This window comes from Anopheles arabiensis, chromosome 2 (assembly GCF_016920715.1).
Source record: "Anopheles arabiensis isolate DONGOLA chromosome 2, AaraD3, whole genome shotgun sequence".
Lineage (NCBI taxonomy): Eukaryota > Metazoa > Arthropoda > Insecta > Diptera > Culicidae > Anopheles > Anopheles arabiensis.
Genome location: NC_053517.1, coordinates 60,022 through 77,616, shown reverse-complemented (window position 1 = coordinate 77,616; position 17,595 = coordinate 60,022). Strand labels below are relative to the sequence as shown.

The 17,595-nt window shown below is 34.1% G+C and overlaps 3 protein-coding genes across 9 annotated transcripts; all 3 read right to left on the bottom strand.

Annotated features, from left to right (window-relative positions):
- Positions 1-196: 196 nt before the first annotated feature.
- On the bottom strand, positions 197-1,874 carry LOC120908476 (elongation of very long chain fatty acids protein AAEL008004-like). Its single transcript, XM_040319468.1, has 3 exons — positions 1,557-1,874; positions 1,302-1,495; positions 197-1,235 (listed from the first exon to the last, which is right to left on the bottom strand). Exons 1-3 carry the CDS (start codon positions 1,615-1,617, stop codon positions 648-650), a joined length of 843 nt encoding a protein of 280 aa, XP_040175402.1. The 5' UTR covers positions 1,618-1,874; the 3' UTR covers positions 197-647.
- Positions 1,875-4,561: 2,687 nt separating this feature from the next.
- On the bottom strand, positions 4,562-7,558 carry LOC120894399 (elongation of very long chain fatty acids protein 4-like). The gene is made up of 5 exons (XM_040296936.1): positions 6,115-7,558; positions 5,703-6,034; positions 5,519-5,624; positions 5,278-5,414; positions 4,562-5,209 (listed from the first exon to the last, which is right to left on the bottom strand). The coding sequence occupies exons 1-5, from the start codon at positions 6,173-6,175 to the stop codon at positions 5,051-5,053; spliced, it is 795 nt and encodes a 264-aa protein (XP_040152870.1). The 5' UTR covers positions 6,176-7,558; the 3' UTR covers positions 4,562-5,050.
- Positions 7,559-8,404: 846 nt separating this feature from the next.
- Positions 8,405-16,842, bottom strand: LOC120894400. Of its 7 annotated transcripts, none has more exons than XM_040296939.1 (4): positions 16,716-16,842; positions 16,550-16,627; positions 13,015-14,768; positions 8,405-12,617 (listed from the first exon to the last, which is right to left on the bottom strand). In XM_040296939.1, the coding sequence occupies exons 3-4, from the start codon at positions 13,514-13,516 to the stop codon at positions 12,385-12,387; spliced, it is 735 nt and encodes a 244-aa protein (XP_040152873.1). In that variant the 5' UTR covers positions 13,517-14,768; positions 16,550-16,627; positions 16,716-16,842; the 3' UTR covers positions 8,405-12,384. The 7 variants fall into 7 exon arrangements, with proteins under 7 accessions (XP_040152873.1, XP_040152875.1, XP_040152872.1 ...); XM_040296941.1 differs by having other exon boundaries at positions 13,015-14,763; XM_040296938.1 differs by having other exon boundaries at positions 13,015-13,529; positions 13,588-14,768; positions 16,550-16,832.
- Positions 16,843-17,595: the final 753 nt, after the last annotated feature.

Here is a 17,595-nt window from a genome sequence, read left to right as displayed (position 1 = left end):
CGCCGACTAGCGGTTCCGGCCGGTTCCCAGTCTAGAGTTTTGCACCTACTTTCCGGAGCCGCTTTTGATTTTGGCGGAATATATTTGTTGAATTTACCCATCACAACCATTGTCGGTCTAGGTCTGCCTGTACCACCTTATCCGAGTCTTATCAGAGACTTATTGATTACCCATAGCAAGAAAATCCGTTTTGTGATTAAAAAATTAATAATGTCCTCAAATTGTATTTTGCTTCTTAAAACCAAATAATATTGACAATATTTTACATATTATGTCTCACTACAGAAAAAAATCAAGAAATTAGTATAACACTTCATATGCCCAATGCTACGAGATTCGCTGTACGCAACACACACAAAAAGACACGGCCAAAGAGGCACTAAGATACAAAGACGATTAGGCTTTGTTCCAGAGCTGAACAGAAAGCATATTGTTTCAGTATGAAGGAGGCCTACCAAAGACCGTATGTGTATATACTTCCGTACAATGTATACAGTTTGAGAGCAATATGTACTGAATTTAATATATGGATGATGGCATTGGTAATATATTATACATATCTATCTTTCAGCTAGTGATTCAGGAAGCTTTTTGTGTAAGGCCTATTGCATCGGTTAAACAACGATATTTTCGTAGCAGTCTTTTTTCTATTCTATTTTGCGTTTTTTTTCACAATGACGCTGACTTGTTATAGATTTATCTGTTTTATTGTAAGTCTTGATATAAAAGTCCAAAAATAATCCAAGTACAAAAATTGCTTGTAAAAAGCCATACCAAAGCCAAAATTTCGGAAAATTACAATTGCCACTGAGTAAAGGACGTCCAAAATGAAAAGCTAGGTGAATAAACTGAATTAACTGCAATCTAGTTAGGTATTTTTTCCACCATATGCTATGGTTTTGTGCTCCTAGCGATGAAAGAAAATAATAAAAATACATTATTGCATGAACTAGTGTATTCCAAAGACCTAGCAGCAAAACATGACCTCCTGGAACGAATACTAGAGCACAATATGTAGTAAGTACCATAAATGAATGATGATAGACATGTAAAAATGAAACATGGGACTGTTTTTTTCTTAAGACAAAAAACACCGTATCGGCTAAGTCGAGCAGCTTGAGTAAGAAATAAGCGTAGCTAAAGTACACTTCATCCATCCCTACTCTAGATATTGAGTAGTCGATCGGTTGACAACGGAATGAAAAATTATCGTACAATAGGAATACGTTATAACACTGCAATAAAAATTAGTTTAAATAAATAAGTTTCATTTTTACGAAGAAATGATCCAGCAGACTTACAATATGTAGAAATAGCGTAATATTAGCAATCATTTGAATTAGATTGTAGATCTTAATCATGTTCAGAACATTATATGGTTTTCGATTTAACATGTGCCGCGGTCCATACTGTAGGACGAAGCATAAATATGTACAAACAATACCTATGATGAATAAAGGCGATCCAGCCAAGGGAAGGTGAACGCTACGTTCGTCTGCAAAATAAAATCATTGCTTACACTCATTCCAGCTATTTTATCGGGAAACAATATTTACCTCTTCGCTTAAAAAATAAATCATTATAGTTTTTAGTAACAAAACTAACGAATGTCGCCATGGTGCACTGTTCAACTTTATACACAATATAGGGCGATATTAGAACTGCTTTCCCTTACGCTAGTATCTTATTACTGCTCTGCATCGATGATTAGAGTAGAGTTTTTAAACCAATTTTAATTCGAAGTGTGCAATGGTTTTGCAGAACCATGGTTTTGCAATCCAAATAAATTGATTGCATAACGATACAAATTATAGGCAAATCAAAGAGGTTATTATGTCTGTTAAAAAGACATTACTGGTTTAGAAATGTTGCTTCTTCAGCTTTGAAAAGTGTTCAAACAGTTGCACCATTGAAGTAGCTGGAAGTAGCGTTAAATAGCGGTCAAATGAGTGGTTACGTTACATCATTGGTTGAACAAAAATAATGCAACTGTCTTCTTTAATTTGCATTTACTACAGGTATTCCCCGATATACGCCATACTCGATATACGCGATTTCGCTATACGCTTTGTTTTAAATTTGACAGTTCTTTCAGCAAATTGTGCTAATTTGACTCATCGAATATCAAATGCAAAGTAAATTCCCTTTTGGTCGAATTTTAAAAACCATTTCAAAAAGTGTCAAATTGTAATCTTTAGTTAAAATCAGATCACATAGCTAATTTAGTGGCTAAAACCTACCACTTCAAGCAAAACGGAAGTGTTACGAAAATTAGCTATAATTTGACTGAAAACCTCGAAATTTAACATACGCTAATATTCGAGATAAGCTATTGCCTCCGGTCCACATTAATAGCATATATCGGGGAATACCTGTACTTTACATTTACTAATGGAATTTGTTCATACACACAACAAAACTCGACTATCTAACGAGTTACAATGCACATATATGAAAGATCGTTTTCATTAATACTTAATTGCTTTTCCTCCTCGTATCGCCATATAGTTAATTTAATATTTTAACGTAATCATTTGGAAATTACCACATTTTTGATAAATTCAATTGTTTGCCCGATTCGTGTGTTATAATACAAAATTTAGTTATGTTACGATTGTACCCTTACGCGGCTTCATTACTCAGTTGTTTTTTTTAACTTAATGAACATTATAAATACTTACCGTTATTATTTTTCATATTTAGCTCTTCAACTTTAGACTTAAGCCACCTATACTGTTTATCTGCGACCCACATCAATAATGTTCTGTGCTCTGTAGTAATGTATTCTCCTCATAGCCGATCTGTGCTCTGTATTTGAGAGACTTGAACCTATGAGCAATTTTGAACAGTTCGTGTATAATTCAAAAACATATTAATTAGTTATTTTGAAGATAATATTTTAGCATATCAGACAAACCAACAAACATATTTGCCTTACGTAATGCCAATTGTAGTTCATATTTGAGATATTTGTTGCTTAGAGTATACCAAGTACAGTGGATCCTCGCATAATGTGTTTAATCCGATCCAGTATCCCCTATACGAAAAACTCCTTTAATATAATGTGTATGAAAAATTAACTTCGGTTTTTTGAGGTTACAGGTTTTTTGAGCCGGTCTTGTAGTACAGTCGTCAACTCGTACGACTTAACAACATGCCCGTCATGGGTTCAATCCCCAAATAGACCGCGCCGCCATACGTAGGACTGACTATCCTGCTATGGGGGGGAATCAATTAGTCACTGAAAGCCAAGCCCACAAGTGGGTACAGGCAGGCCTTGACCGACATCGGTTGTTGAGGCAAAAGAAGAAAGAAGAGTATGAAAAATTAAATAATTGGTTCCAGCACCGCAGATGTGCTGGTATGAAAAAATGAAAAACATAATCATAATACTGATAACTGGAATAATTAATATATACAGTCCATTATTTATTTGCCATTATTACGTATCCATTTTTTTTAACGGATTACTGATAATCGTTTTCGGATTTTATACAATAATTCCTTGAACATGACAAATTCTATTGTTCCGTACAAGTCATTTACGTCTATAAAAAAAGCAAATGTACATAGAGTACAATTGAAATTGCTCGTTATGTGAGATTTTTTTCGTTAAAAGTGGTATTAATCAGGATTAATATTTGCTACGCAAAAAACTCGTTATAAAGGGTGTTTGTTTTGAGGGGTTCTGTAAGTCATCATGTCGAGGAGATTTAACGAACTTGCATAATTTTTTGACTACCATTAACATTTCAAGAGTGACAAAATTTAGAAACATATTAAGAATGCGGCAATACAATAGGCTCTCCTCACACCTTCGCGGAGGACGGGTAATTTTTCAATAAACAAACATGTCTATGAGTCAATGATGTTACAGTTTCCCAGTGACTCCGTTAGTTTCAAAGCGACTTAATAATTTTAACAATCAATTTTACATTCAATAGGATGTATTGTATAGCCTACTATTCAATCGTATTTTGTCATTGACCATCATTGACTGATGATTATAATGAAAGCTTTCTTTCAGTTGGTTCATAAGTTAGTTTTTATTGGAAATTGATTTAACATATTATCGTCTCTATGGTGGTTACAATTGAAATAGGCGTTTAAGATATAAATGCGCCTTGAACAATCCATCGCCGTTTTTTATCATACAAGAGGAAACAATTGATATAATAATGTTGATCAGTCAAATCAACGTTACCAATACATTTGATGTATCTTTTGGTTCATCTCGGTTTATACACTTTTGGTGCAATGCTGCAATTTTTTTAGTTCAAATTCTGAAACCTCACTTTGTAAGCATTTGTTGTGTGTTTTGAATTTTAAATTGTTCAATTTTAAATTGTTTCATATCTATTTGTGAAATTTTCCTGCTTACTTGTTCTTGGTATAAAAAATAAAACCTATGTTATGCACAAATTGATATATTTGCTCTACTTCTACATACATAACTACGTATCTCCTTTATGTTAGGCCAATTCACAGAATTTTCATTTAATTTCTTTCCGTTATGTATAATTTCATTGTCATCAACGATATTAGCATCTAAAATAGTAAATTTAAAAATCAATAGACAAAAAGAGTAATTATTTATACAAACTATTACCAAATTAAAAGTAGTTCGATTATTTAAAACTTTTTAACAAAATTGGAACACATAGCCGTTACTCTAGTCACGGCAAGCAATTCTAATATATCTTCTCTTTCTAATTCTAATATACTTTTAAACAAAATTGAAACACATAGCCGTTACTCTAGTCACGGCAAGCAATTCTAATATATCTTCTCTTCTTCTTATTCGCGTAACGACGAACGTGGCCTTACTGGCCTACATGGGACTTCGAGGCTTATTGAGTATCAACCAATATACAACCTTCTATTCTTCGAGTACGTTTTTAACAACACATACAGTGTAATATTTGAAATTTGAAACACTGTACATACATACATACAAATTTAAATAGTTACTGTTACAAATAAAGAGTATGGGCACAAATAATTAATAAGACTTATTTTAGAATATGGTTATTTTATTTTTTAACCTATGTTACTTCTTTTTAATGTATGTCTTGATGTAAAAATCGGCAAACAATGTGAACATGAACATATTTTGTGTAAAACCAATGAACAGGAGAGTTTTTGGGAAATCACAATATCCTCCTACCAAAGGAACTCCAAAATGTAGCATAAGAATAGTAAACTGGATCTGTAATACGTAATGAAAATATTTTAAAATTGGTGTAGTTTTATAAAATCACATAATTGCTATACTACCAGCTGGACTTGCGTTATATGCCGTTTCCACCAAATTGATTTTTTCAATTCAGGCTTAAACGATGTAAGGAAATAGTAAAAATACATGATGACATGCACAAAACTATTTATAAGTCCTAGAAGTGTTGCGTGACTTCCTGTGATACAAGATGTTAGATCAGTCAATTTTATGTATATTTTATTTTAAGTATGCCGTTTACTTTAAATGGTTGTGACTGATTAACCATAACAACATATATACCTGCTAAAAATTTTGTAAAAATATACGTAGCAGCTACCATTCCAGCATGATGATACGTATGAAGAAAAGTAATTTGATTATACTTTTTCCGCAATATGAAAAATACCTGAAATGTAGGAAAAAAAAGTTGAAGAAAAAAACAACAAAATTCAAAAAATGGCATTAAATGTTATGAAAATCTTACCGTATCTAGAAGGTCGATAATTTTTGAAATGAAATAAAGATACGTGATGAATATAAGTTTACGCCTCACTGGGTTGTCTTTTTGATTGATCGTTTCACAGCTCCAGCTATAGTCAGGATCAAAATAAGAATTTAAACCACCTACGATGCCAATGTAAAGGTTCAAAAATATCTGTATCAGATTGTATATATTCATAACTATAGTGAGATCATATGGAGTCTGATATTTCATCAATCGGCGACCCCAATCATTGACGAACTTTAGGTATAATATTATTATCATTACGATTGGCCATGGTGATCCTAACAAGGGATAATTTTCGATTCGAGGATCTGAAATTCACATACAAATGAAATATAACAATGCGCAGAATCGTTAGACGTTTTTTTAACAAAACGGAAGGATTACATACCTTTGTATTCGGTGAAAAAGTAATTAAATGTTTGATAAATATTTCGCAGCACCAACGCCATAGTTGTGACAAAAGTCAATAAGGTTAAAAGTATCCAACCTTGAAATCATGCAGAAACGGCCAACTTGTGCTCGTGTACTCTATGCACGATGTATATAACCTATTTATTACATAACAAAATGATGTCGCACTGCAAGCTTTTTTATTTACAATTTACGACAACGTATCCGATTGTTCTTAAACGGTTTTATAACTACAGCATATCTTTTGTATGCTCACGAAACTAATCGGCAATCTGCAGTATTGATAATACAACTGTTAGCCTAAACGCTCTTTTCACGATCTAGTTGTTGAATGACCAAATGTTCAATTAAGAATGAATCGCAAGTCTACAACAAGGCAATCAACTGTTCCAACCAGTAGCATAAAAATAACGAACGTAACGCTTAATTTAAAACAAAAAAAACTCTCTTTGTCGTGGTCATGCATTGAGGGCTTGTCTTAGTTTCAACCTCTTGAATATATTGCATAAATTAAATAGCGTACGCTCTCACACTTCCAATACACTGTACCATTGCCCGTTACAGTGCCATATACAACCGTTTGGAAAGCAATAGCTACTTACTAATACATAAAGTGTACTATTGGTCACAAGTATTTAGCTGTTTTTTTATTTAGGAGGGAACCAAGTAGCTGATAATATCAGACAAAAGGTGCTATACTGTTAGCAACCGTTCTGGAAGGCAAATTACCTAATTGGGTTAAATAAAAACGGAAATTTAAATGCCAAGAGCAACATAGCTCTTCAATTTACTCCTCTCTTCTGGGTTAACCGATGTTATGCGTCTTAGAATTGTATTGTTTATTTTTTTTTTTGTAGTTTTTATAAGTAATCAGCTCAGATCCAATGCGATATTTGCTGAATGAATTATAGAATCAATTTAGTGAACATTCGAAACCCTATTTATTTATGGTTGGTGTCAGTGCGCTTTTATCGGAAGTGCTGGTACAGTATACCATCGGTAATCCGCACTTAATTGAGTGCTGATTATCGAATGACGTTTTGACATCATTAATATTATTTTTTTAAATCATAGTTCACTGCTTTTTCGAGGTGCGGATTATTGGATTATCGAGGTGCGGATTATCGACTGTGCGGATTAAAAAGGTGCGGATTGCCGAGCGTATACTGTAACTGTTATCTCGATGATTTGGATGAGTTTAATAGTTTACATAATTATTTTAGCTACGATGCTATCTTCAAATCCCGTATATAATTTTGACGTATCAGTCTGATAAGATCGCATCCGATGCAAGGTACAGTAGAACGTCGATTATCCGGGTAGCTCGGGATCGGTCGGTTTCCGGTTAATCTATTTCCATGGATAATGGTCCAAGAAATGTCAAATTCATATAAAAATTACAAAATTCAATGGTTTTACGAACAGTTCACTTTGAATGAATGGATTATTCATTAGTAGAATATTATTTTAATCAATAACTATAGGTTTAACAACTATTCATGAACAAAAATGAAACTCGAAAATATTACAAGGCACTAAAGCTTAGATCATTTAGAGGGGCACTTTGCATAGCGTGTATCTTGTATACCTGCCGCTCACGCGACGTGAGTGCCGATGAGCCTAGGTGGAGCCTAGTAGTACCACTACTACTAAGCCGACAAAACCTTTTTTAAAGGCTGCTTTTGATAGCATCGATCACAACATCCTTTTAGCCAAGATGAATAAGTTGGGACTTGGGCGAAATTTAATATGCTGGTTAGAATCGTACCTTGTCAATCGATCGTATGCTGTATCTTTCCAACGGTGCCATTCAAGGTCTTTCATTGCATCATCTGGTGTGCCACAAGGTAGCAACCTGGGTCCACTACTGTTCGTACTGTTCATCAACGACCTATCGTATGTAGTACCAGCAGCGAATCATTTAATGTATGCAGATGACATTAAAATCTACATGACGATAAAAAATTACACAGACCACTCCGAGCTACAACAATACCTTCTCGATTTTCACCAATGGTGCAATCGAAACCGCCTGAGCCTCTGCATTGAAAAATGCCGAGTCATTTCATTCACACGAGCACGAGAAATTAAGAACACCAGCTACACAGTTAACGGTTTACCAATAGAACGCACTAATGCTATAAAGGATCTCGGAGTCATACTTGATTCAAAGCTGTCATTTGACCAGCAAACAGAGGAGGTGATTACCCGAGGTAATCAATTGCTTGGCATGTTGTTTCGGATAACAAGAGATTTCAAAGACCCAGTCTGCATCAAAGCGTTATACTGTGGTATTATCCGCCCGGTACTCGAATACGCCTGTGTCGTCTGGAAGCCCTCAACCCAAAGACTTTCTGAGAGAATGGAATCGATACAGCGTCCCTTATCCCGATACGCAACACGCTTGTTACCTTGGCCACCTGGCAGTCAGTTACCACCTTATGAAACGCGACTTCTGCTCCTCGGACTGCTTCCGCTCCACATCCGACGCCGTACCACACAACAACTATTTGTGGCTGGTTTACTGCAAAGTAACATCGACTGCCCATCCCTACTTCAGCAGTTAAACTTTTACGCGCCTGCTGTTCAGCTTCGCTCACGTCCGTTACTTGCCCTGAACCGTAGTCGAACTGGATATGGATCTAGAGATCCCCTCGACTCCATGATTAGGGTGTTTAACGAAGTTCGTCATTTGTTTGATTTTGGAACCTCAGTGCAATCCTTTAAAAACTGCCTTAGAAGCGAATTATTGAGATGATCTTACTACTTATTTTAAACTAATATTAGACTTAAGAACATTCACACGGATCCATTGTTATCCATTGAACGAGTAATACACAATTAAACAATTAAAAACCGGTTCAAAGCAGAATGCTTTTAAAAGCGCTGCGCGGTGGCATGCGCAAGTCGGAGAAGTTGCGCACACGAATCTTAGAAATCATAGAAAAGGACTTCAGTTAAGGATGTAAATATTATATTTTCCCAGAAAAACCTCGTTATCGATTGCAATCAGTTCGATGAAATAAAATAATCAGTAGCAAAAAAGGAGAAATATGTGCAAGCGATTTATTTCCGATTCCGAAAGTAGATTCAATCCACGCATGCTTCGTACTCCCTTCGAGACCTTACCCAAGGTTATCTCGACTGGACACTACTTGGCGATAAGGCGTGTTCACCATCTTCTCCTGTTCTACCCGTCTTGTCACCTCGTGTCATCTGACCAAGGTGTTAGACATTGGCAGGATTCCTCTTACGTCCGCATAGGCCCCTGCAAGCTAGCTGGAAAGCAGCTGTAAGGCGCTAATCTCTGTCGCTGAAGACACTGCGGGAGGTCTCCGTGGTCGGCGGCTTCACTTCGTCCATCCCTTTCGACAACACGGGAAGGTAGAGGACAAACATTTGCCGCACAGAAGCCGACGGCATCGCCAGGACCAGCCGCAAAGATCGGTGCACGACGGAGGCCAAGCGGCAATACCATTAATTCAATTGAAAAAAAATCCAATCAAGGTTTTTGATATGAATGTCACATCATTATCGTTGTACGATTGTAGCAAATTTTTGCCAGCACCGCGTATTTCGAATGTCCGTGTAAAAACAGTAGAACGTCAAATAACGTCAAATAAATCCTTTGACAGGTCGAAGGATGCTTTTATACTGTACCGTTTCACCAACATAACAACATACCATCTGCGAGCGACGATTGAAGTCAAGATTTTACCTTCTTTTAGCATCAAAATAAGTTCAGGACAGTTATAGAACACATTCAGCAGTTTACCACACCACAAAGTAGTGCAAATGCATGTTGCTCAACAATAACATACTCACTCATACCATCAAGCCACCGTCTCTCCATTAGTTCATAAATTGTACAGGAAGAGTATGTATACCTGTAATAAATTTTTGATCATTCTGATACATTACTAAGAATTAGCATCAGAAGTGCCAACGTTATGCCAATTGTTTGTAATACAGCCATTCCCCGAATTGAGCGAATAATGTGTTCCTCAAACATTCACGAAACTCTTTTTTTTGTGTAATTCAACATCACGTTTTTTTCAGACAAAATATGGCTGATAAATACATTATAAAATTTATTAATGTTATTACTTAAATGTGTTAATTAATTTCTAATTGAATACAAATCATGTAGAAAATTTTGTTATCTCTGTCGTTACAGTACTTTCAAACTTTGAGTAAAAAAGCAATTTATTTTTACATTTGAGAATCGTTAGAGAAAATTGTACACGTATATCGTAAATAAGTCAAAATTAAAAACTCGCGTAGCTCGAGTGTCACGTATCTCTGGGAAAGACTGTAATTCGTAAAGATAATATTTGCTCGAAATAAATAAAAAAAGTTATACCTTAACACAACACTCATCTTTAGTTCTCATGGTAATAGGATCAATAATGCATGTGTGTATTTTATTTTTTGTATAACAGTTTTTCGCTAACTACATTTTCATCATCGTGCTTTTATTCACAAATCTATACATGCAGTTTTCTACACTGTTATCTCATTGTAAGTATATGGATGAAATGAATACCTTAGTAATATCGTATCTGATTTTTCGTTTTGCTAAGTTTAAAACTGCAGCTCTTTGGATATCATTTAAAAATGCGTTCAATTATTTCATTCCGGAAAATATATGGTTGTTATACTCTACTTTTTCCGTTTCGACTTAGCCATTGTTATTCGCTTGATGGATCTTTGTATAAAATTCTGGAACACCGGGCCATGCCTGGCCATCTTTTTTGTTCGCTTTTTTGCACAACATTTTGAACAGAGCGTCAATACTCAATACTATGGGGCGGGTATTAGCTAATATTTATTTTCTCTCACTAATATTGGAATGATTTGAAAATGGGGTTTTTTCTATTATCTAATGTTCAAAGGACTTGTTTTACGCATGTTTTACTTCATCCTACGAGTGACCTAAAAGCTTTAACCAACATATCAGTCCTTACTTTTTTTTCGTTCATTGGTTGTATTAGTGGTTTAGTAATAAAATTCTACTCATTTCCTTGTTAACTTTGCTCGCTTCAACATGATTGTTTCAATTGGCAGTAAACCTTTGGATAAATATTATGAATATTAATCGATGGCAATATTAAACCATGCGATGCCTGTTTTGAATTGAATGAATAAATTATCTAGCACATTGCTTTCAAATCATCTGATAAACTACTTTAAAAATAGCACTATACACTGTTTTAACAATTTCTCCGTCCAACATAATTAAATTTATAATTCCGTGCCAGAACAGTTATCAAGCCATTAATTTCAAGAACAGAAACATTTTGTTGGGAAAATTTTCAAACCCCTGGGAATAGTAATAAAAACTCGAGAAACTTTGTGATGATGTGTATGTAGATAGCTATATATGTTTTAATATAGTGATATGAACTATGAATAAGAAAAAGACGTAGTTTGTCAAATCATATAAACGGGATCACAAAAAAATATTTAATTGTTAAATATTTTATGTGCATAGCTGTTGACGAAGTAATTGATAAAATAAACGTGAACTCCATCTATGGTTTGTTGTGGCAAAGGTACAGAATAATTAATAAAAATTCAACGAACGGAACGAGCGAGGAATAGAGAATATGAATATTAAGCTATGACAAATGCTATAACACTATATCTGTCATAAAATTGATATAATTTTATTTTATTTGAAAGAGGTGTAAATTAGATCTCGTATAACGATAACCTTAATTGCCAGAAATGTCTATATGCAATAAATATAAAAAAAAGCGTAATCCAAATAAAGAAATTCTACGCATTTCATTTAACATTTAATGGCAGATAGTTACTGTTGATGTTATGTATCACCGGGGTTATATTGGTCGTTTTATTCGCTCTAGAGTTAAAAAAAGCTGTAGAGTATCAACAACCCATTAAATAATTCGATTGCAAATGATCCTATGAACAAAGCTCTTGTTCTTCACCATTTTGTAAATAAAGTTCATTAACACACTATTTAAAGCTGTAAAATAATGAGATAAATTGAGCATATTCTGATTTATGTAATATTATTATAAATTAATTAAATGGATTAATACAATTTTTTAACACACCTAAATTTGTTTCGGTGGGATAAACTTTAAATTTTTGGTTTATGTTTATAAATTATAATGTTTTAAAATGACATATATTTTAGATGTAATGACTAGAAAATTCTATCTAGACATTTATCGAATCCCTACTATATTTTTTAGATAACAATTTATCTGATGCTCGATCATTTTGTATCGTCCTCTCCCTCGGAGGAACTGCGGATTGTATTGTATGAAGAATTTCGACTTTTCAACATGCGTAGAAAGCTTCCCACGGCAAATATAGTTCGCCGATGTCGATGAAATATTCCTTGATACAGAGCATCTCTTAGTGCTTTCCGATCGTCGACTACTTCTAAATGAATGGATGGTGATATTGTAGGGGCATACATTAATGCGCAATCAGTGATGCCCATACCTAAAGGGCATGTAAGAGTATAATAAAAAGAATAAAAAGAAAAATCAGCTCATTCATTGATTCTCTAGATTTCACTAATACATACATAAATACATATAAAAATCTGGTATAACTAAATTTAAGGCTCTTTTGATGTTGAAAAGGGTTTAATTAAAGACAATTATAAATGTGTAGTTCGTATAGATTTGGTGTTGTATATAAAAATAGCAAAATGTAAAACTAAGCCGTTTGCTCTACTACTATTTCCACGACACAATTACATGACGAGAAAGACCGTGTGACCAAAACTGTATTCAGGTAATCAGATACAAAAACAGTTTAGGTTCTTTATACATGTTAAAATATTATGATACACACTGTTATCATTATTGATATAGGTTTAGTTCAAACATCGTACCTGTTGTTGCCGCAGGTGATTTAGGAGATCCTATTTCATCGCTTAACGAGCGGTCTTTCAGTTTGCGATGCTTCATGATGATAGCTGTGGTAGTTGTAACAACGCTACTGGTGCTAGCTCCTGCACTGGTATCTGAAGATTCTGCCTTGATTGATCCGTGATGAATACTGCTTTCTGCAAACTTATTATTATTAGATGAGCTCACCAAATTTAATTTCATACTTTTTTTTGCCAAATCTGTATCGGTAATATCATGGTTGTACGAATCGGATCCAGTCGCTATAGATGACACTGAAGATGAACAAGGCTGCTGTGACTGTTTCACGTTAGTATTTGGATTATTCGACGCCAAACTACCTGTATCACGATCTTCTGTCGGTGAGATGATTGGTCTAAGCGAGATATCTAGATCAATCGACTTTTGGCTTACCGCACTTTGCGATACTATTACACGATTATCACAGGCCTGTCTTTCCGATTTTACATCCATAATTGAAACCATGCTATACGATCTCCTGAGGGAATGAAGTATTTTACGCACATTTATTATCACATATGGATACACTTACTTACGCAAAGTATTCAAAGTTAAAATTTTCAACGTCACGGTGGTCTAGCTTCACTGCGGTAGCAATCACAAATGTTCGATTTAGATACACTTTTTTCGCTGTAATATAACTCAGGAATCGAAAGAAAATTATGTCCCTCACTGTTATTGCTATTCACATTTCTTTTACGGCTATCCTTTCGAACACATTCATTAGCACAATAATGAATTGAGGAAAAGTCTGTTCCTTGGTCATTATTATTTGTCTCCGATTTGTCTTCAAATAATTTGTTCTTTACATATTGTTCACTATTTTTTATATGATCTATATTATTGCTGGAAAAGTCCGTAAGAATGATTTTTGGCGCACATCGTGACGGCTCAGATTCATTACTCGGTTCCAGTTTTATTTGACGAAAATCATCTAACAATGCGTTGATCTTGTCTCGTTTTGCTTCGTTTATTACTGCAATCGAAAATGTGTTCATAATACTCGAAGTATATTTTTTTTAGTTTTACCTTGCTGGTAAATATTACTACTTTGATGTTTTTGATATTGAAAATGGTTCAATATCTGATACTAGAGATATATTGTGTTTCTTTTGGTCTACTGACAAGCAACGCTGTATGTAGTTGATGTGCCACAGAATACCGTTACTCTGATAATATTTCAATATAGTTTGTATACTACTTGCCTTAAAATGCAAACGCGTACTGTTCGGTCTATTATGATCACATAGAGACTCCCGAGTAATATCTAGTTGTTGAACAACCTCAAGACAGTCCGATTTTATTCGTGAAGCCGGTTTTGTTGCAAGTTTACTGTAGATTGAATGCAATGGTGCAGCTGCAGTGGCCGGCACGTTGCAATGTATGTTGCTGGGTATAGCATGGTTCCTGTTTATTCTAGTTTTTAAACACGTGGTTGGAAGGTTGTATGGATTCAACGTTGTCAATCGATTGTTTTTGTGTAAAAAGGCTTTTTTGTTGGATGACTCAAACCAAGTAAATGCTGTAGAACCGGATGTTTTTAAATATCTTCCTTTAACACTCAATACTTTTTTTCAATTCTGATAATGCAGATGCGTTACTTAGGGAATGAAACTGCACTGGAATTAGTTCAGTTAAATGGCTTCCATGCAGACGTGTTTGTAGTTCAGTACCTCGTTTTCCCCGACATTGTTGTTTTGAATATTGACGATCTAAACTGAAACAAGACAAAAACACAAAAAATGTAAATTATTTAATTGCAATAATGAATTCCAAATATTATAAAACCAAAACTCTACATAAATTTTAACGATGCCAAGATAGTTACATTTTACATTCAGGCAAGTTTATTGATTAAATGTGTAAAGCATATCTTCTGGGCAGCTTTCTATGTGTCCAACAGCTTTTATATTCTTTTAGATGGATTGTTTGTCGACAGCGAGATGGTAAGCCGCTCTTTTTGTTCATGTTTCTACAGTATGCACGACTTTTTAATACAAAACAAGTGAAAAAATCTTATTACAGTACACGACTTTTTGACAGGTGTTGAACTCTTATGTGCCGGTTTTTTAATAGTTGCTGTATTTTCAAAACTTCTACCATGAGGATTTCTCAGACTATTTTCAGAAACTTGAAAGATTTTGGACTTAGCTCTAAAGGAATAATTCACTTAAATTCATTGAATGCTCTTAAAAAAAAGGTATGTTATTTACCCAAAAGCATCAATCAGAGTGATGCTTATTACTACCGTAACGCTATCAATAACATCTGTAGAACAGGTTACATTTATCACCAATAATCCAATAAATCAAACCCACATTTATTTAGAATATCGAATTCGCAAAAGGAAATAACAACAGATCGATATTGGAACGTTGTTGATTACAATACTACCGATGGGTCTCTGTATCTATAAAGAGAATGTTCCAGAATGTTAAAATTTCCCTGGAAAAGAACAAAATTGTAATAAATATGCTTCAATTTATATTTCGACGGGAGGCTTTAGATTGTTATGCCGTTTGTGCCCTTTTTGAAAAAGCAATAAACTGCTAGATTTATGAACCTATAAAATCCATCCTTTCCTTCGTATTCATCGTTTGGAATCTAACGGTCAAAAGTTTGGAGGCCTGCACAATAGTTAGGAGGTTACTACAGAACATTGATAAATATTAAAAAAAAAAAAACAAAACCCACACTTTTAATGAACACATATTGCCGGCCTATGAGTGAACCTAGTGCCTGGTAACTGTTTATATTATCTGGATGTAGATATAAAATCTTGATAAAAATTAAAAAGAAAAGTGCTTTACTCGCATCAATGTTTTGTAACAAACCCATTGCTTGTTGTACCCATAATACCATGTAAATATTTCAAACATTGAATGATTTAATGCAGAATTCTAATTTAATAAACGAAATTATGCACAGCTTATACTTCACACACATGACACACATCTCACATGATAGGCTGTAATTCAGTAAAACTATATAGCAGCCATAGAATAAGAGTCATACCAACAATAAAGCTCACATAACACATCCAGCTATGAGTCTCGGAAAATAAACGAACATTACTACAAACATATTATCCATTTAATAAATGTTTTATTTACGCGGAAAACTGTTCGAAATTTACATTTATTTTAAAGTTTATTTACATATGAAAACTGTTCGAAATTGAAATTAAATTAACCAGGAAGTCACTGCTCGGATAATATAAAATACATTTGATTTGAGTTCGAAAAGCATTGTAAAGGAGTTCGCTAGTCAATAATATACATAAAATAAATCAACCGGAGTTACCAAACCACAAAGAAATCATTGCGCAACTACTAGATACAACGCAGGTAATATTGTCGTGATACGTAATTACCTTATACTTTGTGTAAAAATCACATCGCATCGTAAAATAAAACATATCGTCATATTCAATTGATTCAACAGTTTAATGTTTGCAGAGTTTAAGTCAGAATCAATGCTTTGTTTATACTATCTTACCATTAATTTGTTCCTATTCATTACGATACACCTGTATATTCATCTCTTTGAGTGGTGTACAAAATGCAACTAGCAAATCTGTAAATTGTTCATAACCCAGATTGTTGAATAATACAACTTTTTTACAAAAACTTTGCAGTAATGCAATTCCACAATAACACTTAACTTTACATCATAATAACACACTAACTTTTAGATTGTGGCTTATAGATTTGCTATTTGGGCAGCACGTGGATATTGACCGGTTTGTATCATTTCGTGTAATGTAATTCTTAGATGAAAATGAGTGCAAACTTGAGTTTCTGACAATGAGAAGCCTCTTTTACCCACACATTTGAAGGTAATCTGAGCATGCGCACTAACACATTCGTTAGAAATTCTCAAACACATGCAAAAGGTCTCAAAGCTCACTAAAACTATCAAGAGAAATAATCAAGTCATACTAACAGATGGTACGTACTCGCACTCATTGTACCGGTATATCGTTGCATATGTGTTGTGCATACCTGTTGAAGGACAATGAACAGATTTCACTTTGTTTTATGTAGAAGTTCAATACACATATACATATATACATACATACATATATATATATATGTATATATATATATATATATATATATATATATATATATATATATATATATATATATATATATATATATGCATATATATATATATATGTATGTATATGCTTGTGTGTGTTTTATGTGTGTGTGTGTGATATATTGTTATTCCTGAAATTTGCAACCTGGATCGATAAACTATCACCACTATATTTTGTTTACATTGCTCTAATTTATCCTACATTGGTAACATTCGTGCTCGAACAGACAAGTTACGTGTACAAAAACAAAAAAAAAGGTTCATCCTTCTCAAATTTGCGATCAGACTTTCCTTATTAGTAATATGCTGGTACGCAATGTAACGGCATTAAACGTTACACACATATTACTGGAATTCTTCTGCAGAGTGCGCATGTGTGATTACTTCACAGTGTAAATCCAGCTATATCGAAACACATTCTACAACATTTCTGGCAACAA

Coding starts and splice junctions, on each gene's coding strand:
- LOC120894400 (XM_040296939.1), bottom strand. CDS start 13,516: ATGGTTTCAATTATGGATGTAAAATCGGAAAGACAGGCCTGTGATAAT. Junction 12,618..13,014: donor ATCACCTGCGGCAACAACAG/GTACGATGTTTG, acceptor CATGCCCTTTAG/GTATGGGCATCACTGATTGC.
- LOC120908476 (XM_040319468.1), bottom strand. CDS start 1,617: ATGGCGACATTCGTTAGTTTTGTTACTAAAAACTATAATGATTTATTT. Junction 1,496..1,556: donor TTTATTTTTTAAGCGAAGAG/GTAAATATTGTT, acceptor TTTATTTTGCAG/ACGAACGTAGCGTTCACCTT. Junction 1,236..1,301: donor TTACGCTATTTCTACATATT/GTAAGTCTGCTG, acceptor TTTTTATTGCAG/TGTTATAACGTATTCCTATT.
- LOC120894399 (XM_040296936.1), bottom strand. CDS start 6,175: ATGGCGTTGGTGCTGCGAAATATTTATCAAACATTTAATTACTTTTTC. Junction 5,625..5,702: donor TTATCGACCTTCTAGATACG/GTAAGATTTTCA, acceptor CCTACATTTCAG/GTATTTTTCATATTGCGGAA. Junction 5,415..5,518: donor TTTTACAAAATTTTTAGCAG/GTATATATGTTG, acceptor CTTGTATCACAG/GAAGTCACGCAACACTTCTA.